The sequence below is a fragment of the Podarcis gaigeae genome (genome assembly GCF_964106915.1).
Source record: "Podarcis gaigeae genome assembly, chromosome: 16".
Taxonomy (NCBI): Eukaryota; Metazoa; Chordata; class Lepidosauria; order Squamata; family Lacertidae; genus Podarcis; species Podarcis gaigeae.
This window is the reverse complement of record NC_139693.1, coordinates 5,230,190-5,254,012: the sequence shown is the minus strand read 5'-3', so window position 1 is coordinate 5,254,012 and position 23,823 is coordinate 5,230,190. Positions and strand designations below refer to the sequence as shown.

The following is a 23,823-nucleotide window of genomic DNA, read 5'->3' as shown; positions in this document are numbered from 1 at the left end:
GTATCACCACAAACTGCGATCCCCGTCAGAGTTCAAACGGAATGTGGGTGGAAGGCTGCTAGGATTTGCATTCATTTATTTGCATGAGCCTCGTAAAACTAACCTCCCCATCAAATTTTCAAAGCAGAGGGTCTGCCTGTCTTTTTTCATTCTGCTTCTCCTAAGCGCCCATAAGGCACCACCTTCCCTGGCAAGTTGTCACCGTGCAACCTTATTCCTTTTATTTCCACATTCTTCCCTTTATACCCCGCCTTCCTTCCATCATAGAACCCAAGGCATTGAGTCAGTTGGCACAGCTGAGAGATCACCAACTTTGGGCTCTTCGCCCATCCCAGTTGTTCATCATTTTGTTTCTTTAGACAAGTAACTCAGAGTGAACCCACTGGATTTTATTAGCTTTACATAAAAGTTATACGCCATAAAAATAACATTTTCACACACTGAAGAAAGGGAAAAGGTTATTTTGAACCTTGAGACCTCCTTCCCTCTATGGGTTCCAATTCTAAATTTTATTCCTGCATCTTTTCCTGTAATCTATCTGCTATATTTGGTGGGTGGGTGTCAGTAAACGAAAGGGAATTAAGACTAAGAGAGCTGAGTGGGGGGGGGGGGGTTGCTCATGTAATCTCACTGTATACAAGTTGTACAAGTGACAATAAAGTATTTCAGTTTCAGTGCTGCAGAGGGAAAGGAGGGGCAGATGGGGCTCAGAAGGCAGCCCACCTAGGAGAAGGAAAACTGGTCCTAAATCTCCACTGCCTTGCGGGGATATATTCGGGAGATGCAAAAGCTCGAGAGTAAACGCTACACAAATCTGGAGCGGAGTCCCTAAGACTGTTGGGGTGGTGCCTTGAACTCCTCCTTCCGGCAAGCTGGTGCCAAGCGCCTTTCTCTTGTTTTCCTTTGGACCACAGCAGCGAGCCCGGGGGGGGGGGTCGGGTCTGGTTATCTGGGCAGCTCAGGACCTCCAGACACCCTGCCCAGGCTTGCGCCCCAGGGAAGTCACTTTGGGGCTGCCAACATGGCGGTTTGGCTGCATCCCCGGAGGCGCACTCCATCATCTCTCGAGACAGACGGAAGCCAGTGCCAAAAACTTTGTTGTTGTTGTTGTTGTTTTTTTAAAAAAATAATATTTATTAAAGTTTTAAAGGTTACAAAAAGAAAAAGTAAAAACACCATATTAAACAAAAACAAAACAACACATCCCAATAAGGGGGAAAGAAAGAAAGAAAAAGAAAAAGAAGAAAACAGAAAAAGAAAATCCATTAAAAAACACAGCGAATTTTCCCATAACTTATCTTTCATTTGCTTGTTTCCTTGACCTCCTCACACCTCCCTTTTTTGTATTCTAGTTCGGTTAACTATTGCAGCAAATCCATCTTTTCCAATTTTTGTCCTGTAATTTATCTTAATATAATGTGACTTTACTTTCCCTCCTTCCACCAATTAACAGTCTGTTTTTTCCTAATCCTTTATAACATTTCTGCTAAAACCACATAACTTCATTCCAACATCCTTCTAACATTCATTAATTTTACAATGTTTCTGTAAATAGTCTTTAAATTTCTTCCAATCTTCCTCCGCCGACTCTTCTCCCTGGTCTCGGATTCTGCCAGTCATTTCCGCCAGTTCCATGTAGTCCATTAGTGCCAAAAACTTTGGAGACAGCCCCTAGGCCTGGCTCACTTTGGTCGGTTAATTTCAGCGGTGGCGTTTCCTCTATCTGTTGAGCCGTGCCTCCAATTCTGGAGAACGCAGAGCTTGGGGAAGGCTTCCCCGATGGGATACAGAATGCTGCAAGCGTGTTTACTTTTAAAAGTGCCTTTCCCCCCCCTCCCCAAGAGTGGGGTTGTGCTGTTGTTTTTCCAAGCTGCTGATGGGGTCATTGGCTGTGTCTGTCATCGGCTGCCCTTGTGGTTTTTACCCCCTGGGGGGGGGGCAGGTGCATTGATTGGATTTTGGGACTTACGCAAAAGCAACGGCGTGTGTTTGTGCGGTTCTGCTTCTGGCTCTGTCCCGCTGTCCGCGTGGAGATAACTGATAACAGGAAGGGTGTGGGAGACTTTTTTCCACCACAGACATCAGGTCACGCTGGAAAATAATTCCCATCCCTTCTCTCAGCTTGCTTGGAGCGATGTCCTGTCCAAGCAGGATCAGCAGGGACAGGGGAACACACAGATGGATCCTTTGGGTTTCATAAGATCATAAAGTCAGATGGGACCCCGGGGCTCAGTCAGTCAGTTTTATTGCACATAGGCAAAGGCTGCCACAATGTACAGTGGTACCTCGGGTTACATACGCTTCAGGCTACAGACTCCGCTAACCCAGAAATATTACCTCGGGTTAAGAACTTTGCTTCAGGATGAGAACAGAAATCGGGCTCTGGCGGCGCGGCGGCAGCAGGAGGCCCCATTAGCTAAAGTGGTGCTTCAGGTTAAGAACAGTTTCAGGTTAAGAACAGATCTCCGGAACGAATTAAGTACTTAACCCGAGGTACCAATGTACCCAAAATCATTCAACAATTAAAAGAAAAGATCGTGGATTGTTCCAAAAAACTTAAAACGTTTATATTATCAAGATATTACCTACTCTAAACAGAGCTATAAAAGTACCTTAATATACAAGTTAAGACATTAAACAATAAAATTTATAAGCTCAAATTATCACAGGGCCACTAATACGTTAATTAATACAATGTGCAATTATATTCAGAGTTTGGTGATAAAGATAGAATATAGCTTAATGTAGATAGGGTCAAATAAATTCATCTCCTTTACAGTTGGTGGCTACCTTGGCTATATAATTTGCTCTAATTTTCCTAGCGGCAGTTGCAAAGAGTGCTACACGCCAGGTCACACATACTTATCTGTGTCTGCGAGGAGACAGAAAATCATGTCAGAGGGGGTCTGGCCGAGGGTCATGTAGTCCAACTCCCCTGCACAACGCAGGATTTGCAGCTAAATAATCCACAATGCCTAGCCATTTAACCTCTGCTTAAAATCCTTCCATGAATCCTTCCAAGAGTCCACCACCTTCTAAGTTAAAATGAAATGAGCCCTGTGGGCCTCATACAGCAGCGAGACTCTAATTATTATTTATTTATTTATTTATTTATTTATTTCCCGCCCATCTGGCTGAGTTTCCCCAGCCACTCTGGGCGGCTTCCAATCAGGTGTTAAAAACAATACAGCATTAAATATTAAAAGCTTCCCTAAACTGGGCTGCCATCAGATGTCTTTTAAAAAGAAGATAGCTGCTTATTTCCTTCACATCTGAAGGGAGGGCATTCCACAGGGCGGGCGCCACTACCGAGTAGGCCCTCTGCCTGGTTCCCTGTAACACCACTTCTCACAATGGGGGAACCATCAGAAGGCCCTCAGCGCTGGACCTCAGTCTCCGGGCTGAACGATGGGGGTGGAGATGCTCCTTCAGGTCTACTGGACCGAGGCCGTTTAGGGCTTTCATTTTTTTTTAAATAATTTTTTATTGATTTTCCAATTTTATCGACACAGCAACACTAAACAATACATACAACAACAGACACACACAAAAAGAAAACATAGATCCAACTTTCTTAACCTCCTTTTCATAAGCCTCTTTTCTCGGACTTCCCCATACCTTCCCCTTTTTGCATCCTAGTTTCACAATTTTTCAGCAACTCTTTTAACCAATTAATATTTAAACTTATTCTCCTTTTCAATATCACATTAAATGAAAAAGAATAAATATAGCTGTAATTATACATCTTCCTTTCCCTTCACACTTTAACACTCCTTAATTTTATAATACTGGGCCGAGGCCATTTAGGGCTTTCAAGATCAGCACCAACACTTTGAATTGTGCTCGGAAACGTACTGAGAGCCAATGTAGGTCTTTCAAGACCGGTGTTATGTGGTCCCGGTGGCCACTCCCAGTCACCTATCTAGCTGCCGCATTCTGGATTAGTTGTAGTTTCCGGGTCACCTTCAAAGGTAGCCCCACATAGAGCGTGATGTTTTTAGGTGAAAAAGGAGATTTGCTGTCGGTTGACCCAAAATTCTGTCCTTTCTGTGGCCTTGAGGGTCTCAGTTAGCTGGGCTACTACAGCCGTACCTTGGTTCTCGAATTTAATCCATTCCGGGAGTCCATTCAACTTCTGAAACGGTTTAAAAAGCAAGACACGGCTTTCGATTGGCTGCAGGAGCTTCCTGCAGCCAATCGGAAGCCGCAGAAGCTGTCTGGCTTCCAAAAAATGTTCACAAACCGGACACTCACTTCCGAGTTTGCAACATTCAGGAGTTGGTTTGGTCGTCAACCAAAGTGTTCGACTACCAGGTTACCACTGTATTGGGATTTTAAAAAGGGAAAATAAAGCCGGATATTTAGTTGGACAGGAAAGAAATTCACCAGTTTTATAGAATTGTATAGTTGGAAGGGATCCTGAGCGTCATTTAGTTCACCCCCCTGCTATGGAAGAATCTCAAATAAAGCATCCATGACAGACGGCCAGCCAGCCTCTCATGTTCTGCTACAAGAACAATAGAATTGCCAGCAAAACACCTATATTGTGAAGTGTCCTGTCTGCCCCAGACATTTGATGGGGTATCGCAAACCCACGGCTTCCCCCAAAGTAACAGACAGGGAACTGCTGTCTGTTAAACTTTTGTTGTTGTTGAAGAATCTCTTTTTAAAAACCATATTTTATTGTGTTTTACATGTCAAATTTAAATATCTGCATAATTTAGGATTCCTTCAACCCTTTGACTCCCCTCCATCCTTTTTCCATGGTTACCATTTTCAAACTTTTCCCACTGCTTCACTTATTTTCTCTGTTTTTCTTATATAATCCAATTTTCCCTTCATTTTTAATACATTACAAACGTTATTCGAATCCTGCCAAAGTTTGTAGTTGTTTACAGTGTTCTCTTAGATACATTATATTTTTTTCTCATTCCTTTTTAAAGTTCATCACTTCCTTGTTTCTGATTTTCCCCATCATTTTTGCCATTACGGCGTAGTCCAGGGGTCAGCAAACCTTTTCAGCAGGGGGCCGGTCCACTGTCCCTCAGACCTTGTGGGGGGCCGGACTATATTTTTAGGGGGGAAAGGAACGAATTCCTATGCCCCACAAATAACCCAGAGGTGCGTTTTAATTAAAAGGACACATTCTACTCATGTAAAAACACGCTGATTCCCGGACCGTCCGTGGGCCAGATTCAGAAGGCGATTGGGCCAGATCCGGCGCCTGGGCCTCAGTTTACCTACCCACGGCATAGTCCATCATCTTCACCAGTCATTTGTCTCTGGTCGGGACTTTATCTTCTTTCCATCTCTGGACCACCCTTCGCCCGTAAATCTCAGGGTAGTTCACAACATAAAATGAACAATATAATAACACATTAAATACGTACTAAAATTATGGGTGCCGAGAGCTGCTGGGAGGGTGGAAAGTTACTGAAACTGAGATTTGAAGGCTGGGATGGGAGGGGGGGAATGAATCAATCTGGATTCCAGACAGGTCTGATAAATGAGAAGATCCCCGCGGATTAGCCGTGCGTCTTGCTCCTGGAAAAAGCTGGCCTGTCTCAAAATTTACGACGCTGTCCTTTTCTTATCTGTCAGACAAACTTGCAGAAAGGGACCTTTCTGTCTGGCTCGGAAGGAGCTGAAACCCGCCATTAATATTTTTCCAGAGGGGTGCTGTGTGTGACCACCCGCCTCCCCTTGCCTACCCAACGATAATTCGGCAACGTTTCCTGGCAGGCCCCAAACGATCCGTAGTTTGCCTCTTGTGAGCTCATATCTCCTTTTCCTTGTTGGTAACTGGAGTGACGAATGGGCCATGAAGCTGTCAGCGGAGCTGCGAAGCGTGGACACCATTCATGACAAAATGCTCCACCTTCCCCCGGGGATTTTTTACTAAAACGCTCATCAGATGCATCGGAGTTCTGTACTACAGAAGCACAGACCCTTCTCCCCTTTTCCTGAACCTCATTTTGAGGGCGGGGGGGAGCTGTGTTCTTTTCGAACTATGGATAAGGAATCCCACTTTAAGGGGGTCAAATCCAGATTTTCCCCCGGCCACATGTTTTGCAGGCACCTCCCCATAGTCCTTCAGCTTTCACAATGCTTCTCGTCTTCCCGGATCGTAGAATCAAACGAGTCGGAAGGGGACACAAAGGCCATCTGGCCCAACCCCTTCGCAATGCAGGAATATTTTGCCCAAGGTAGGACTCGAATCCATGTGTGCTGGTCCTGGGGGCTAACCGAGAGGCGAGGTCCGAGTCCAGTCCGAGGTCAATGGTGCAGTATGGAGGCTGTCCGTCAAAGCTGTAGCTAGGTCCAAGGCGGGGAGTCGGGTGAGGTCAGGAACTCTGGCAGGAGAGCAGGACAGGGTGCAGGCAGGAACAGGCTAGCAACAACGCTGCTCCCGCAACCTGGGACTGGGGCTGGCTGGCTTTTATCTGCCCCGAGGCATAGGGCGGCCCCGGTCCACAGGTGACTCGCCTCTCCTGGCCTGGAGGTGAGCACTCCTCCTGCAGGAACTTAGTTCCCTCCGCTTCTCTGCCCTGAGCCTCTGCAGCTCAAGAGAGGCTGGAGGGTTACCGGACCCAGAGGCAACCTCAGCTTCCTCTGACGGGGCTGAGAGTGAAGCACCTGCAGGCAATGGGTCCTCCATCACCTCAGGAGCCAGAGCAGACTCAGCTGGTGCCTGCACCTGAGGATTCAGCACAGGTGAGGACCCTTCAGGCTCAGGCCCCAGCCCTGGCTCAGCTGGTTCTGGAGGCGGGGACTCCTGTGCAGGCTGGGATTCCTCAGATTCAGCCTCTGAATCCGATTCCCAAGCCATCACACCATGGCCCTGAGATGAAGAAGCTCATGCTCTACCAACGGCGAGCTATCGGGACAGAGAGATGTGTGTGTAGGAAACCTGCTTGACACAAAGGTTAAGATCTCTGGTGCAGCCCCACCTGTTAGCGTTCCACTCCTCCGTTGTGGTTGTGTGATTGTTACTTCACATGTCTGTGTTTACTTTCTATATAAACACACAAGACGTAACCAGCTGTCCTTTTGATAATAAATCAACAGCAGCAACAATTTATTTTGATATGATAAGAAAATATTATTATTATTGGCTAATTAATGGAATTGGAGTACAAATTTCACTTCAGAAATTGGCTCCTCCTCGCAATTTCTTTTTTTTTTTTAATCAAAAATTTTATTGATTTTGCAAAGTTTATAAACAACTAACCAGCTGTACTTTTGAATAAATGAGGTACTGTGGTACCTCAGGTTACATACGCTTCAGGTTACATATGCTTCAGGTTACAGACTCTGCTAACCCAGAAATAGTGCTTCAGGTTAAGAACTTTGCTTCAGGATGAGAACAGAAATCGTGCTCTAGCGGCGCGGCAGCAGCAGGAGGCCCCATTAGCTAAAGTGGTGCTTCAGGTTAAGAACAGTTTCAGGTTAAGAGCGGACCTCCGGAACGAATTAAGTACTTAACCTGAGGTACCACTGTATAATATTCATTGTGTCAAATTGTAGATTTCAATGGAAGTCTCATAAAGTTCAACGAAAAAAGCAGAAGACCCAGTGGATCAGTTCGTTTTCTAGTCAGTTCATTCATAAGGTACATACATGTATAAATATCTATTCCACCTGTCTGTCCAATAATCCACATGAAGGGTTGTTACAGTTCCACAGAGTCTAAGACAAGGATTTCCAGAATATTAGCCTTGTTTAGTCACCCTAGGCTTCATCAGTAGAACAGACTCACATGTAATATTACAGGATAGTGGATCTTCCTGACATTAAGAGCTGTTTGACAGTGGAATTTGCTGCCAAGGAGTGTGGTGGAGTCTCCTTCTTTGGAGGTCTTTAAGCAGAGGCTTGACAGCCATATGTCAGGAGTGCTCTGATGGTGTTTCCTGCTTGGCAGGGGGTTGGACTCGATGGCCCTTGGGGTCTCTTCCAACTCTAGGATTCTATGATCTTGCAACTATAAGATCCACCATCCTGTAAAATCCACATATGAGCTTGTTCTACTGCTGACGCCTAGGATGGCAAAACAAAGCTAATATTCCGGTGCTTTTCGACACCCTTGTAAGCATCTCCTCTGCCGTGAGAAGCTGGGAATGTCCTAGTTACATTACATTTTATTCTTAAAGTAGGCGCCTTAGGAGATTCACAGCCGCCTTTTTGTATTGTTTCCAATGCTGACCTTGGGCCAGAACAGCCTGTCCGTTCATTGCGGGACTTCTTAATCTTCCGTGGGCGGGGAGGGAAAGAGGAACCATCTGATCCCGGGTTGGTCTCAGTGACTGGTTTACGGCGAGTCTCTGGCAACTGCCCAGGAACCAGTGTTCGATAGCTCTGTGCGCTGGGGACCCTCTGCTTTTAAAAAGGGATTTTCAAAGCCTGCCGTGAAACGGAACCCGCATTCTGCGAACTGTGTGCATTGTTGTTGTTGTTGCTTACTCAGTTTGCATCCCGCCCTTAAACTGCAGAACTCACTGCCACAAGAGGCCCCCCGCTTGAACCGCTTTAAAAGCAGCTAGGGTAAATTCGCAAGGGACGAGAAAGCTCCAAACCAGAATGGTCATCTGGAGAATTGACCCGGGGGATGTGTGGTTCAGATGTGGGCATTGAGGAAGGACTCGCGACGTTCAAATTCGGAATTTGCATCTTTCCCTATATCAAGTGATCTTTGCAAACGTTGCTTGCGATTCAGGGCTCTGGGCCTGAATATTTGAATGGGCTGAAGTTGCTAACCTGTGTGGAACGGGAGCACGAAAGAGGTGGGGGTGTTTTTCAGGGGGGGGGGTTCATGTTTGGATTTCATGCTCCCTGCATCCTCCTGGTCCCCTGTGAGTAAGCATTCTTGTGATATGAGCTGTAACAAAACCCTGCTCATGTGTGTGTGTGTGTCTAGGGGGTGCGGACCCATATTGCGGTGGAGGGGTGCCAGGTCTGCTCCCTCATCCTTTGAAAGCTGGTGGACTTCATCAGTTACAAGAGACAGCTTGGGGGACGGGTTTTTCCTTTTAATTATTAAACAAAAAAAACCAAGCATCTGTCCGTCTCTGTCACTGGATCCGGTTGCCCCAGTTCTTGGGGATCTGAGCAGGCCCAGAGCGGGAGCACTCTCATCTGTGTTTCCAGGGGAGCGGAGGGAGGGGAGAAAGTATCTGACACCTTCTCCTTCCCTTTCTAAGGGACACGGTTGGCGCTGTGGGTCTAGGGCTTGCCGATCAGAAGGTCGGCGGTTCGAATCCCCGCGATGGAGTGAGCTCCCGTTGCTCAGTCCCTGCTCCTGCCAACCTAGCAGTTTGAAAGCACACCAGTGCAAGTAGATAAATAGGTACCGCTCCGGCGGGAAGGTAAACGGCATTTCTGTGCGCTGCTCTGGTTTGCCAGAAGCAGCTCAATCATGCTGGCCACATAACCCGGAAGCTGTACGCCGGCTCCCTTGGCCAATAAAGTGAGATGAGCACCGCAACCCCAGAGTCGGTCATGACTGGACCTTAATGGTCAGGGGTCCCTTTACCTTTACCTTCCCTTTCTGGGACAAGGAAGCCCCTATTTGCAGGGGGAAGATGTCAGACTCTTCCATCACGCCGTGGGTTGCCTCCAGCTCTAGCCTTGCTCAGATGAAAAGGTGGAGACATACCGTATTTTTCGCTCCATAAGACACATCTGACCATAAGACACACCTAGTTTTTAGAGGAGGAAAACGGGGGAAATATTCTGAATCAAATGTGTGCGCGCTCAAGGAGCGATGAGCGGGGAGGCAGCATGCCCCTGGACGGACCCGACACAGGAACCCCAGCAGCCTCCTCTTGTGTGTAAGCGGCTCATCTCCCGCTTTGCTGCTTTAAAGTGAGCCACGGAGGAGGGAAGGGGAGCCATGGATCCTCCACTCGCGACTACGGTGGGATCCCGCTGCCGTCCATAGGCATTCACTCCCTAAGACGCGCAGACATTTCCCCCTACTTTTTAGGAGGAAAAAAGTGCATCTTATGGAGCAAAAAATACGGTAGCTGCGATGCTGGGAAACTGGGGGAGGCAAGAGGGCAAGGCGGGGAGCGCAGACCAGACACACACACTCTGCATTTTTAGCCAGTTCGGGCTGCAACTCAGTGGCAAAGCACCTGCTTGGCACACCTGGAGACCCCAAATTCAGTCCCCAGGGGCATAGGATCCTGGAGTTGAAAGGGACATTGGGGGGTCATCTAGCCCAACCCGCTGCAATGCATTTCCAGGTCAGGCTAGGCAAGCCCCCCTACCTGAAGTGTAGTCAGTACTGAGATAGATGGACCCAATGGTCCCATATAAGAGTGGCTGGGGAAACCCAGCCAGATGGGCAGGTGGTGGTTGTTGTTGTTGTTGTCGTTGTTGTTATGGCAGCTTTTTGTGTTCCTGTTTTGGGTGGGAGGGATCCCACAGCTAATTCTCCCCTGGTCTCCTCGCTGGCCCATATAGGACTAATTTAGCCAGCTAGCCCTGGTGATCATCTAATATTTATTGGATGGATTTCCCCCCCAAATTGATTTTTGAATTCTGAATTTATTGTTATTCACGTTTTATACTGTATTTTATGCTGTTTTTTGTTGCATCAATTAAGTGTTTTGTTGTTAGCCACCCTGAGCCTGGTTTTCTGAACCAGGAAGGGCGGGGTATAAATAAAAAATTATTATTATTATTATTATTATTTGTCTGTGTGAACTTCTGACCACTTGCCGATCACTTTGCTGTTTCCAAATATCTCCGCTTCACAGCTCTCCCCGTTTCCTGGAAGCCTTTCTGCTTCCGCTTACCTACGCAAATGCTCTCACCCCTGCTCCTTTCACATCCTGTTTTGATCATACTGTTGTAGAGTTGTAAGGGACCCTGGGGGTCATCCAGTTCACCCCGCTGCTATGCAGGAATCTCAACTAACGTATCCAATGCGTCACCTGCAAAATATACCCAAATTGCCAAACTAAGTTGAAACGACCGGATGTAAACTCAAAAGCAACACTAGTTTCTTTCCCCCAAATAATCTTCACTTTCTCCAGAAGCTGGGATGCATATTCGTTTGCCTGTATAACAATTAAGCCTTGGTTTATCAAGCGATGATTTGTCAAACCATGGTTGGCTTGATATTGCCAAATCCTACCCAGTGGCTTAACAGTGGTTTGTTTAACTGGCAGCAAGCCGCCACCTGAAACCATGGTTTGCTGTTGGCCTACAAAACCTTGGTTTGCTTTATTGCTTCATGAGATACGGCCCTTCAGTATACGATCTCAGGGCAGTTCACAAGGTAAGAATCCCAGGCAAAAGCACAAATAAATAGTTAAAACAAAAACAACCAAACAATACCCCCCAAACACAATTATAATATTAATCAGCCAAAGGTTTGTTTGTACGGCTTGGTGTTTCGTATAACCCTGACACTCTTCACTGTGGTTTGTTTGACCACCCTGTTTCTGACACCTGCCAAGCTTTCCAAGGGTTTTGTCTTCAGAAAAACAAACCATGGTGTGTTTGATCATCTGTGGAATTGCTCTCCGTTAGCTTGCTGTTTCTTTAGCAAACCACGGTTTATCATTGCGGGTCAGACGATGGTCTCCCCGCTTAATGGGAGTTGGGCAGGCTAGTCTGGCCCCAAAAGGTATTCTGGGCCCCCAAAGCCATTTCAGGCAGGCTTCCTCCACCTGGTACCCTTTGAGCCAGGGTTTCCCCAAGACTACAACTCCCATCATCCATAGCAAGCAGGAATAGTGGATGATGGGATTTGTAGTCCAAAAGCAGCTGGAGACCCAAGTTTTGTGAAATCCTGATCTAGACGTTGCTGGACTCCAACTGAACTCTTCCTTCCTGATTTTTCGGTCCTTAAAACGTTAAAATTAGCGCTCTGAATTGCCTCCAGAAACGACTCTCTCTCTTCCTCTCTCTGTCACAGGCCTCAAGACATCATTGTGTTCATGATTGGAGGAGCCACGTACGAGGAGGCGCTGACCGTTTACAACTTGAACCGCACCACCCCCGGGGTCCGGATTGTGCTGGGCGGGACCACCATCCACAACACAAAGAGGTGAGCACTACCCCAAGCCCCCCCCCCCCCGGGTGGGCAGCAGTTCCTGGCGGGTGACGGGCACACGGCATTCAACTGGGTCTTGCTTGGAGTAGACCTATGGAAATGAATGGGCCTCGCTTAGTCCTGCCCATTTTCTTCAGCTAACAGCCTTACACACCATCGCGGCACTGAGAAGGCCAACTTTGTTTCTTGCTTTTGAGATTAATAATAATAATAATAATAATAATAATAATAATAATAATAATATAATTAATAATTTTTATTTATACCCTGCCCTTCCCCGTGCAAAAACTCAAGGCGGCTAACAACAAATTTAAAACACTTAATTATAAAAAGCAGCATAAAATACAGTATAAAAACATGAATAACAATAAAATTCAAAAATCAATTCAGGGGAATCCCCAGGTCTAGCTGGCAGGGAGGCCAGGGGAGAATTAGCTGTGGGGTCTCAGAGCGGGTGATCTTCATAAAAGGGGAGGGAAGGGAAATAAAAGATCAGGCTGAATTCAAATTAAAGGCCAGGCGGAATAGCTCTGACTTACAGGCCCGACGGAAGGAGGTTAAATCCTGAAGGGCCCTAGTCTCATGGGACAGAGCATTCCACCAGGTCGGGGCCATCACTGAGAAGGCCCTGGCCCTGGTGGAGGATAGTCTGACTTCCTTAGGGCCTGGGACCTCTAAACTATGGTTATTCATGGACCTTAAGGTCCTCTGCGGGGCAGACCAGGAGAGGCGGTCCCGTAAATATGAGGGCCCTAAGCCACAAATAAGAAACTGTGCTGCCTACCGGGGTGGGGGCAGGAGAGGCAGCGAGAGTTTTCCTCTCGAGCGAGACGCCGATGCAGAAACAGCTCTCTGACCGGACCCCAGACTTAAATATCTCCCCGAAAGTGGGTTACAAAGGCAAGTCTGTATTAACCCACATTTTGCTCTGAAAATCCTGATGAAATTAGCTGGGGTGCCCCTCCACCCACCGTCTCCAGATCTTTTATTTCTCTCCCCCCCCCAAACTCCACAAATTATTGAGTTGACTTGTTTAGCCCAGGAGTAGTGTTTGGGGTGCAGTCTAGAGCCCCCGCCCCAGAAATGGTCAGACCTCTGCACCCAGCAGCCAGCAACGGCCAGCAGACAGGAAGGAGGATGGGAATCGAGAGACTGACAACTTCCGGACCCTGCGCCCCACCTCCCAGTTTGGAAAGGTCCAGGCAAGATGGGACCGATGGTTTGACCCCACGGGAGGCAGCTTCCTGTGTTTCCAAATTGTCCCGAGACCCATCGAGCCGAGTACCCATAATGCTGTTATACAAACCGATGGTTTCGGCCGCGCTCGGAATACCGTGTGCCGTTCTGGTCGCCCCACCTGAAAAGGGAGATCGAAAAGCTGGGAAAAGTTCAGAGAAAGGGAACCAGAGCGATCGAGGAGAGGGAGCTATGCTCCTGCAAGGAGAGATGGCAGTGTTTAGGGCTTTTCAGTTTGGAGAAGAGGTGAGGAATATTTGGCAAGATATAAGCCGTTTATAAAATGATACAGGGCATGGAGAAAGGGTTTTTTGTTTCCTTTTTGCTAAAACCAGAACTTGCGGGGTCTCAGTGAAGCTGAATGTTGGGAGATTCAGGATACATAAAAGGTCCTCCTTCCTGAAACAGAGTTAAACTGCGGAACTCCTTGCCACAGGACGCATAAACTTGGATGGCTTTTTTAAAAAAAAGAGGATTGGGCAAATTCATGGAGGAGGAGAAGGCTACTAGCCACAATAACTGTACTCCACATTTGTGCTCAGAGGAGACCTGCTGGAGCAGGTGGCCCAAGTCATGTCCATTAATGTCAATGGGACTACTCTTGAGTAGGACTAGCAACAGAGTCAAGACTATCCCATTTAAGCTAAAGGAAAAACCTGGGAGGTTTTCTTATTTCTATACAAATGAAGCACTGCAGGAAAATGACTGTAAGGAGAAAATTGGGGGAGAGGGTTAAAATGTCAGGAGAGGGACCCGTCTATTAAATCCCACAGATATTTCACTATAATGGACTTTGAGCATGCCCAAGCGATTTGCAAATATTTTATGCAAAGCAATGGATAAATAAGACTAAGATCCCCAACCATAAACTACGCTCCCCGTGAGAGTGAGCAATAGAGATGATCAACGGCTGCAAGGGAAATTTTTATTTAGAAAACGAGTCGCTGGTTTTTTTTTTTTATAAGATATAGATTCCAGGGTATCTAAATGTACTTAGCTCTGTACAGAGCCTTGCACCTGTAGAACTCAGAAAAGAGGAGGAGGAGGAGGAAAATGGGGGCAAATCTAGAATGAGTTGGCTCCGCCTCTCGTTGACATTGACTCCTCTTGTTGCTTCTGGCTCCGCCTCTCATTGCCTCTGACTCCTCCTCTCGTTGCCTCTGGCTCCACCTCTCTTTGCCTCTGGCTCCTCCTCTCGTTGTCTCTGGCTCTGCCTCTCATTGCCTCTGACTCCTCCTCTTGTTGCCTCTGGCTCCGCCTCTCATTGCCTGTGGCTCCTCCTCTTGTTGCCTCTGGCTCCGCCTCTTGTTGCCTTTGGCTCCGCCTCTTGTTGCCTCTGGCTCCTCCTCTCGTTGCTTTTGGCTCCGCCTCTCATTGCCTGTGGCTTCTCCTCTCGTTGCCTCTGGCTCCGCCTCTCGTTGCCTCTAGCTCCACCTCCTGTCAGGCTCCCTGCCTCCTGCCTCATCTGTCCATTGACTTGCCAGCCGTGCCTCTGCTCCTCACATAACTTGGAGAGGGGGTAGGAGAGAAGGGAGACCCCCACCCACATCTGCCCGCTTAATGATGGACTCACATCGAGGATTAGGTTCTTTTGGGGAGAAAATGAGCCCATTTCTAAAAGGGACCCCATCTGGTTCTTTTCTGCAGCATAATGAGCAGTAACGACAGGCAGGGTATTAATGGGAGATTCTGTGAGCGTTTAAGATATAATTACAGTCCTTCGCTTTCTCTCTCTCTCCCCCACCGGTCAGATCTAATTCTATTTACTGCACAAACATGACTCTCTCCTTGGAAGACTCTCCTCTCCTCCCCACAGTTTTCTAGGGAAGCCACAGCTGCCTGCCTCCTTTTCGCCTGCCAGAAAAGGATCTTGCAAGCGGGGCTTGTGCTGTTTTATTTTATTACCATTATACCCCACCGTTCAGGGTATAAATCCAGTTTTACAGAGGACAGCCTTCTCGCTGAAGGCGCCCTCTGCGTAAAAGCACGATCAAACATTCCTGTCTAAATCGAAACAATGAGGACTAGCGGCTTCCTCTTTTTTAAAAAAGGGCAGAGCTGTAGCTCAGTGGCAGAACACCTGCTTGGCACGCAGAAGGTTCTGGGTTCAATCCCCAAAGGCAGACATCTCCCTCCTTCATGGGAGATTTTTAATTAGAGCTTGGGGAGTCACTGGTCAGGGATTATTTGGCTGTGATTCCTGCATTGCAGCGGGTTGGACTGGATGACCTTTGGGGGTCCCGTTCCAATTCTGCAATTCCATGAGTCTTTTTATAGCTTCAAGGCTGGAGAAGAGGCCAGGCAAATCTCCGAGAGAGGTCCCATTTGCTTACTGTTTTCCCGTGTAGAGGAAGCGCCAGCCGTAGAGGGAGGGTGGTTTTTAGGGTGAGCCAGAGTCTGCAGCAACTAATCTGGGCGTTGACCCACTTACCCAGTTAGAGGGATAAAACCCACTTCCTTTCCCAGCTAGCAACCATCCCCCCTTCTCCCAAGTGCCTTTTAAATACCAATTGACTAAAAACACCGACTGCAATGGTGGACAAAACACTTTGTGCTTCATATAGCAATGTATTTATTTAAATGCTTTTGTGTGTGTGTGTGTGTGTGTGTGTGTGTGTGTGTGTGTGTGCCCGTCCCCTGCTGAATATTGCAAACGAATCTCTTAATCAGCATACAGTCTAGCAAACAAACATACAGTGGACGCTCAGGATGCAAACATGATCCGTGCGGGATGCACGTTTGCAACCCACAACGTTCACAACCCGTGTCTGCGCACGCACAGGTTACAATATAGTGCTTCTGCGCATGCGCGACTGCCAAAACCCAGAAGTAACCCGTTCCGGTACTTCCGGGTTTCAGCAGTCCGTAACCCGAAAAAACACAACCTGAAGTGGCTGTATCCTGAGGTATGACTGTATTTCAACCTAAACCAGTAGAAGAAAAATCTAAAAACATACCCTGGGCTACTAGCCACAGTGGCTATTGTCTGCTTCTACTGTCTGGGGGCACTAAATACCTTGGAATAATCCCAATTTCTGGGGAGAGTTTCTGTGGCGCTCACTTCCTGATGGTGGGCTTCACTTTTGGGGTATCTGATCGGCCCCTGAGATGACAAGAGGCTGGACTTTGGCCTGGAGTCCCTTTGGCTTGATCCTGCCAGCAGAGCTCCTCTTAATGTTCGTACGGAGCCTCAGGTCCAGACACAGTCTACCTTGATTGCCATGTTTTGGGGGGGCATTTGGGCACGGTGAGAACAGGAGGCTAGACTAGATGGGCCACCCTTTGGCCTGCTCCGTTTAGCAGGGATCTACTTGTGGGTGGTGCTGTGGCTTAAACCACAGAGCCTAGGGCTTGCCGATCGGAGGGTCGCTGGTTCGAATCCCCGTGACGAGGTGAGCTCCTGTTGCTCGGTCACTGCTCCTGCCAACCTAGCAGCTCGAAAGCACAGCAAAGTGCAAGTAGATAAATAGGCACCACTCTGGCGGAAAGGTAAACAGCGTTTCCGTGTGCTGCTCTGGTTCTCTAGAAGCGGCTTGGTCATGCTGGCCACATGACCCGGAAGCTGTGCGCCGGCTCCCTCGGCCAATAAAGTGAGATGAGCACCGCAACCCCAGAGTCGGTCACAACTGGACCTAATGGTCAGGGGTCCCTTTACCTTTTTACTTGCCTTCTTATGAGATTGTGGAAGCTTCTGAAACACTGGCCTGGATGGTTGGATCTACATTTGTCATGGATGCTTTAGCTGAGATTCCTGCATTGCAGGGGGTTGGACTAGATGACCCTGGGGTCCCTTCCAGCTCTACAATTCTATGAGAGGCTGTCTGTCTCCCATATCCCCTGTGCTCCAAGCCCAAGATCCCCCCCCCATCCCACAGTTTGCAACCCTGAAAGCGGAACAGTGGCAGAACCCGCACTTTGGAACTCCCTGCCGATTGACACCAGGCCTTCACTGCAACCTTTATCAGCGCCTGCTAAAAACATTTTCGTTTAGGCAAGGCTACCCAAATATTGATGCGGGACGCGGGTGGCACTGTCATCTAAACCACAGAGCCTAGGACTTGCTGATCGGAGGGTCGCTGGTTCGAATCCCCGCAAAGGGGTGAGCTCCTGTTGCTCGGTCCCTGCTCCTGCCAACCTAGCAGTTCGAAAGCACATCAAAGTGCAAATAGATAAATAGGTACCACTCCGGCGGGAAGGTAAACGGCATTTCCGTGCGCTGCTCTGGTTCTACAGAAGCGGCTCAGTCATGCTGGCCACATGACCCGGAAGCTGTACGCCGGCTCCCTAGGCCAATAAAGCGAGATGAGCGCTGCAACCCCAGAGTCGGCCATGACTGGACTTAATGGTCAGGGGTCCCTTTACCTTTTTACTTGCCTTCTTATGAGATTGTGGAAGCTTCTGAAACAACCCCAGAGTCATTTGCGACTGGACTTAACTGTCAGTGGTCCTTTACCTTTTTTTAGACTTGCTGTGTGTGTGGTTTTTTAGTTTGTTGCTTTTAAAAAAAAGTGGTGTTTTTTTTTAAGTTAAAAAAAGGATTTTTAAAAAGTTGTTTTCATTGCTTTTCCCAGTAATTTTATCGTGTTCTTTTTGTAGCCTGCTTTGGGGGCTGTTGGCTTTTGTTTCTCAAGCGGTATATAAATACTATGTTTTTACACTCAAGCGGTATAACAAAACTCTGAAATATACGAAGCAAAATAAATAATTATGTAATTGATTTGTTTTGGATGTTTGTATGTGATGTCAATAAAAGGTTTGATGATGATGAGAAAATAAATAACAGGGCAGAGCCCCTGGCCTCTGCAATGACACGAGATAACTTGCAGACCAGGTGATCTTTAATTCTCCCTCTTACCCTGCAAGCGTCAATAGGTGAGTCTGGACTTTTTAGGATCCATTACAGGGTTGGGTGTCCTGCAAGGCCTTTGTCCTCCTCCTTCCCTTGCGTCTTGCAACATCGCCTCTGCCGTTCAATCCCTGGCCCATATGCTGCTTGGGGGGTCGGATCCATCAGCCCTGTAGCACTTGCAAGGGATGAGTCATTTTGGCAGAGAATAACTCCGTGTAACCACACTGTTTCACTAAGCATCCGTGGAGGCGCGTATGTTAGCAGCTTCTGTTGCTGCTCTCTCTCTGTGTCTGTGTGTGTGTGTGTGTCTGTGTGTGTGTGTGTGTTTCTGTTTGTGTATGTATAGTTTCGCGACCTAAAGAGACAAGATGGCCCCGCTTTCAGGTCTGATTCAGCAGGGATCTTCTTCTGCTCTGATGGAACCTCCAGGGCCAGAGGCAGTCTATCGCAATTCTTAGTGTTTTTTTGGTCTTTGTTGGAAGCCACCCAGATGGGCAGGGTACAAATAAATTATTATTATTATTATTACTACTACTACTAGGCTCTCAGGGGTATTTAGCCACTGGGAGAAAAGGAGGCTGGACTGGATGGGCTTCCTTTGGCCCGATACCTCCAGATTCAGAGACAGCCTATCTAACACCATCTAACACTGGTCCTGAAATACCTACATTGGCTCCCAGTACGTTTCCGAGCACAATTCAAAGAGTTGGTGCTGACCTTTAAAGCTCTAAACGGCCTCGGCCCAGTAGACCTGAAGGAGCGTCTCCACCCCCATCGTTCTGCCCGGACACTGAGGTCCAGCTCCCTCCCCGAGAGAAATGAGGTTGCAGGGAACCAGGCAGAGGGTCTTCTCGGTGGTGGCACCCGCCCTGTGGAACACCCTCCCGTCAGATGTCAAGCAGATAAATAACTACGCAACTGACATCCGAAGGCAGCCCTGTTCAGGGAAATTTTTAATGCTTGACTTTTTAATATGTTTTTTAAATGTGCTAGAAGCCTCCCAGAGTGGCTGGAAAAACACAGCCAGATGGGTGGGTTAATAATAATAATAATAATAATAATAATAATAGTTATTAAGGTTATTTGGTAGACCAGGAGGCTTGGCTAGACAGACCCCTTTGGGCCTGATCCACCTCTTTACATTCAGAAGCAAATTTTTGGAGGAGTAGGGAGTGTAATACATGCCACTAAATTCTTACTGAGGGCGGGAGCAAGTTAAGCCTGAACAGTTCAGGCCTCTCAACCCCATAACCCGAGACCATTCCTCTTCCATCCTTAACCGCTTGCTCACTTTTAAACCAAAAGCCCTTTCAGAAGAAGATTGGAGACCCTGATTCTTCCTTAAGCACAAAATGTGGAATTTTAAAAGCCTCAGATGGGCATGAAACGCTTCGGATATGCTGCGATTTCTAGCCCGCCCTAGAGGAGACTGTTGTTGCTTCGGCGCAAAGAGGTCAGCCTGTTTGGGCACCACTGCGGACAGAAGCGCATCTTGAATTGCTGGCGTCCAGGTTGTGTGAAATGGCACCACAGCCCCCTTTTCAAGGCCAAGTTCCTTCTGGTGCCACGAGCCTGTCCTGGGCGCTGGGCGTCAGTGAAAAAGCCGGCTGTTTTCCTCCTGCTCCAGGTCAAGCGTCCGAGGCTTGTTGTGACAGGCCAGAGGCCAGACGAGCGCGGGGGCTTTCCTTCTCCTGGGGCCAAAGGTTGTGGCCCCCGCGTCATCTCGTGACGCATCTCAGGCACGGGAGGACTTTTCCCGACCAGTTCAGTGGAAACGGGAAAGCAATAGGCGTTTCCTGGCTTTGTGACTGAGAAAGAAGGGGAGTCGGAAGAGGATGCCCAGCTAGTGAGTGGCAGCCCTGGAAAAGGCAAATCCCAGGACAGAAAAGGAAGTGGAAATAAAAAGATGTTAGATTATTTTTTGTATGCCACTACAGCAGGAAGACTGCTATTAGGTAGAAATTGGAAATCTCAAGAAATACCAATGGTAGAAAAATGGCAGAGACATCATCTTGCCGACAAAGGTCCTAATAGTTCAAGCTATGGTTTTCCCAGTAGTGATGTATGGAAGTGAGAGCTGGACCATAAAGAAGGCTGAATGGATGCCGAAGAATGGATGCTTTTGAATTGTGGTGCTGGAGGAGACTCTTGAGAGTCCCATGGACTGCAAGAAGATCAAACCTCTCCATTCTGAAGGAAAACAGCCCTGAGTGCTCACTGGAAGGCCAGATCCTGAAGCTGAGGCTCCAAGACTTTGGCCACCTCATGAGAAGAGAAGACTCTCTGGAAAAGACCCTGATGTTGGAAAGATGGAGAGCCCAAGGAGAAGGGGACAACAGAGGACGAGATGGTGGGACAGTGTTCTTGAAGCTACCAGCATGAGTTTTACCAAACTGTGGGAGGCAGTGGAAGACAGGAGTACCTGGCGTGCTCTGGTCCATGGGGTCATGAAGAGTCGGACACAGCTAAACAACAACAACAAGAAAAATGGCAGATGAAGTTGTTGGAGTTCTTGGAGCTGGCCGACCTGACTGGAAGAATCCACGATCAGAAAGAAGAGGAGCATCAAGAAGATTGGAAGAAATTTAAAGATTATCTAGCTAAATATTGTAATATAAGATAATTAGAAGGTACATGAAAGTATCAAATAGGCCTAGGATTAGAATAAGAATGTTGTATAGTAATATGGATTTAAGTCAATAAGAAAAGAGATGAAGATAGTTAATTGAAGGAGTAAATTGTAGTGGAAAGATGATTTTGGAGAACTGTTACAAGGTGATACAATGAAATTCAGTTAGGGAGGATTCGAGGAAGTCAGTTAATGGAATTTAAAATGAAATTCAGAAGTTATATGCGTTTTTATCTTTTTTTTTTCTTTTCTTTTGTTTTTTTTCCTCTTAGTATTTTAATGTTCTCTCTTTTTACATGTTATATCTGTTAAAATCAATTTAAAAAATTTGAAAAAAGAAAGAAAAGGAAATAAATCTGCCAATATCGTTAATGCCATTATCCAAATCGGAGGCGCGACTTTTCAGTTTAGAGGAAAGGCGGGTTAAAGGGGACATGACAGATGTTTATAAAACTCTGCATGGTTTGGGGAAAGCGGAGAATTCCCCCTCTCCTAATACTGGAACTCTAGCGAAGCTGAATGTTGGATGCTTTCGGACAGATTTTTAAATAGCCCGTAGTTAAACTGTGGAACTCACTGCCACTGGAATCCCTTGGATCCCGCTTACAGGTTTCACACTGGGGCATCTGTGCGGCCCCTAGGAGAAAAGGATGCTGGACTAGATGGCCTCCCCTTTGGCCTGATCCTGCAGCCAGGCTCTTCCGACGTTCCAATGGAGCCTCCAGCTCCAGAGGCAGTCTATCGAGATCCTCAGTTTCTGGGGGGGCACTGTGAGAACAGGGTGCTGGACCAGATGGGGCCATTGGCCTGTTTTAGCGGGTGGTTCTTGCGATTTTAGGAAACGCACCTTTTATGCTTGTAGGATAGGGCGCCGGGAGAAACGCCACTCCTTTTCACCAGAAGGGGAAAGTGTGTGTTGTGGGGGAAGGAGCAGCTTCGATCCTGTGGTGTGTTTGAGTTTCTCCAGTATTTCAGCGCCTGCTCTACGTGGGCAGCTCATGAAAACACAGCCAGCCGTTTTGCTGTGTGACAAGGATTAATTAAATCGACGTGGGATGCTCGGAGGATGTGTCTTTCTGGAGAGATTCTGAAGGGGGGGTTGGCGGGGGGGGGTGAAGACACCACAGAGCAACCCGTGAGACCTTGACAGCGTTGCCTCACTTCAGGGCGATTCAGCCCTCCTCCATCTTTCAGGGTGGCTGCCAAGCGATTATTAGAGATTTAGGTGCTGTGGAGTGAGACGTTTTGCTTGCCCAAAGTGGGGGGGGCAAGGTTGCTTCTCCCCCCCCCCAAAAAAAGAGAGAGAGAATGGAAGAATCTGCGATCAGAAAGAAGAGGGACACCAAGAACACTGGAAGAAATTTAAAGATTATTTAATTAAATATTGTAACATAAGACAAGGAGAAGCTACTTGAATTTACCAATTTGGCTTAGGAATAGGACATGATTAAACTGTAAAACATTATGGGAGAAATTATGAGAAGGAGCTCAGAAAGTAATTTGAAAAGGTAAATTTTGTTAGAAAGAAGAGGTTGGAAAACTGTTACGAGGGGATACAATGGAATTCAGTTAGGGGGGTTTGAGAAAGTTAGTTAACAATGAAAAGCAAATTGGGTTTTAGAAGGATTATGTGTTTATTTGTATGTTCTTTTTTTCTTTCTTTTTTCTTTTTTTGTATGTCATATCTGTTATAAGCTTGGAAAATTAATTTTAAAAATTGGAGAGAGAGAGAGAGAGAGAGAGAGAGAGAGAGAGAGAGATGAATCACATCCAAGCTCAGCCAAGTTATCAACATATAAAAGTTAAACAGAAATCCCAGTTACGATAAATACCGTATTTTTTGCTCTATAAGACTCACTTTTCTCCTCCTAAAAAGTAAGGGGAAATGTGTGTGCGTCTTATGGAGCGAATGCAGGCTGCACAGCGATCCCAGAAGCCAGAACAGCAAGAGGGATCGCTGCTTTCGCTGTGCAGTGATCCCTCTTGTTGTTCTGGCTTCTGATACTCAGAATATTTTTTTTCTTGTTTTCCTCCTCCAAAAAGTAGATGCGTCTTATGGTCTGGTGCGTCTTATAGAGCGAAAAATACGGTAATATCTAAACTATAATGAATAAAACGGCAAGCCACAGTACATAAAACATTACAGAGCTGGGAAACCTTTCTGCGCTTTCTTGTTGACCGCAATCGCCAACTCATTGGGACGCCCTCCTTTAACTCCCTGCCGCTGTTTCCCTCTTCTCTTCCCAGCTTCCTAGAAGAGGTCTCGGCTTCCGGTTTCCGCGGACGAGGCGCAGACAGCTCCCAGGGACCGGCGAGGGCAACGTCCAGGAGGCTGAACTGATGGCCCCTTTTTCGTCATTTCCGACTGACCGACCGTTCCAGGCTACTCAGCATCTGTTGCCCGTTGACACCCACAAACTCACCCACCTGGCGTTTGAAACTTCAGAAAAGCACTTTAGCAGACAATACTTACCTGTTGCCGAAAAGTATGGGGCAGGTATGCTCTCTCCTTAAAGGACCAAACCATGGGGTCCTTTTCTCCCCATCCCAAAAGCCTCGATCGAGATCTTAAGGAGAAAGGAAAGGACTGTCCCTCTTGTTACCTTCCTTCTCTTTCCACCCCCCCCCCCCAGCTCTCACATTTCATGAGAGTTGTTTGCCTCTTTTCCCCCGGGATAACCCACCCCCAGAGAAAAATGGCCCCAATAAAAGGAAGTTGCGATTCTTCTAGCAGAGAGCGTTGCTCGTTTTTTTCTTGCTTTCGACAGAAGAGTAGATAAGATCCTAGAATCACAGTTGGGACCCCAGGGATCAACTAGCCCAGCAATTTTTTTCAGCAGGGGGGCGGTTCACTGTCCCTCAGACCTTGTGGGGGGCTGGACTATATTTTTAAGGGGGGGAGAACAAATTCCTATGCCCCACAAATAACCCAGAGATGCATTTTAAATAAAAGGGCACATTCTACTCATGTAAAAACACGCTGATTCCCGGACCATCCGCAGGCCAGATTTAGAAGGCGATTGGGCCGGATCCGGGCCCCCGGGC

At 47.3% G+C, this 23,823-nt stretch overlaps 1 protein-coding gene across 1 annotated transcript in view; it reads left to right on the top strand.

Moving 5' to 3' along the window:
- The window catches only part of VPS45 (vacuolar protein sorting 45 homolog), a 45,934-nt gene extending 22,426 nt beyond the window's left edge, over window positions 1–23,508 (top strand). The window contains exons 14-15 of the mRNA XM_083715791.1: window positions 11,927–12,058; window positions 23,026–23,508. Of these exons, the coding sequence (XP_083571917.1) occupies window positions 11,927–12,058; window positions 23,026–23,119 (226 nt within the window). The 3' untranslated portion in view covers window positions 23,120–23,508. The remainder of the gene's footprint in view (window positions 1–11,926; window positions 12,059–23,025) is intronic.
- The last annotated feature ends 315 nt before the right edge of the window (window positions 23,509–23,823 follow it).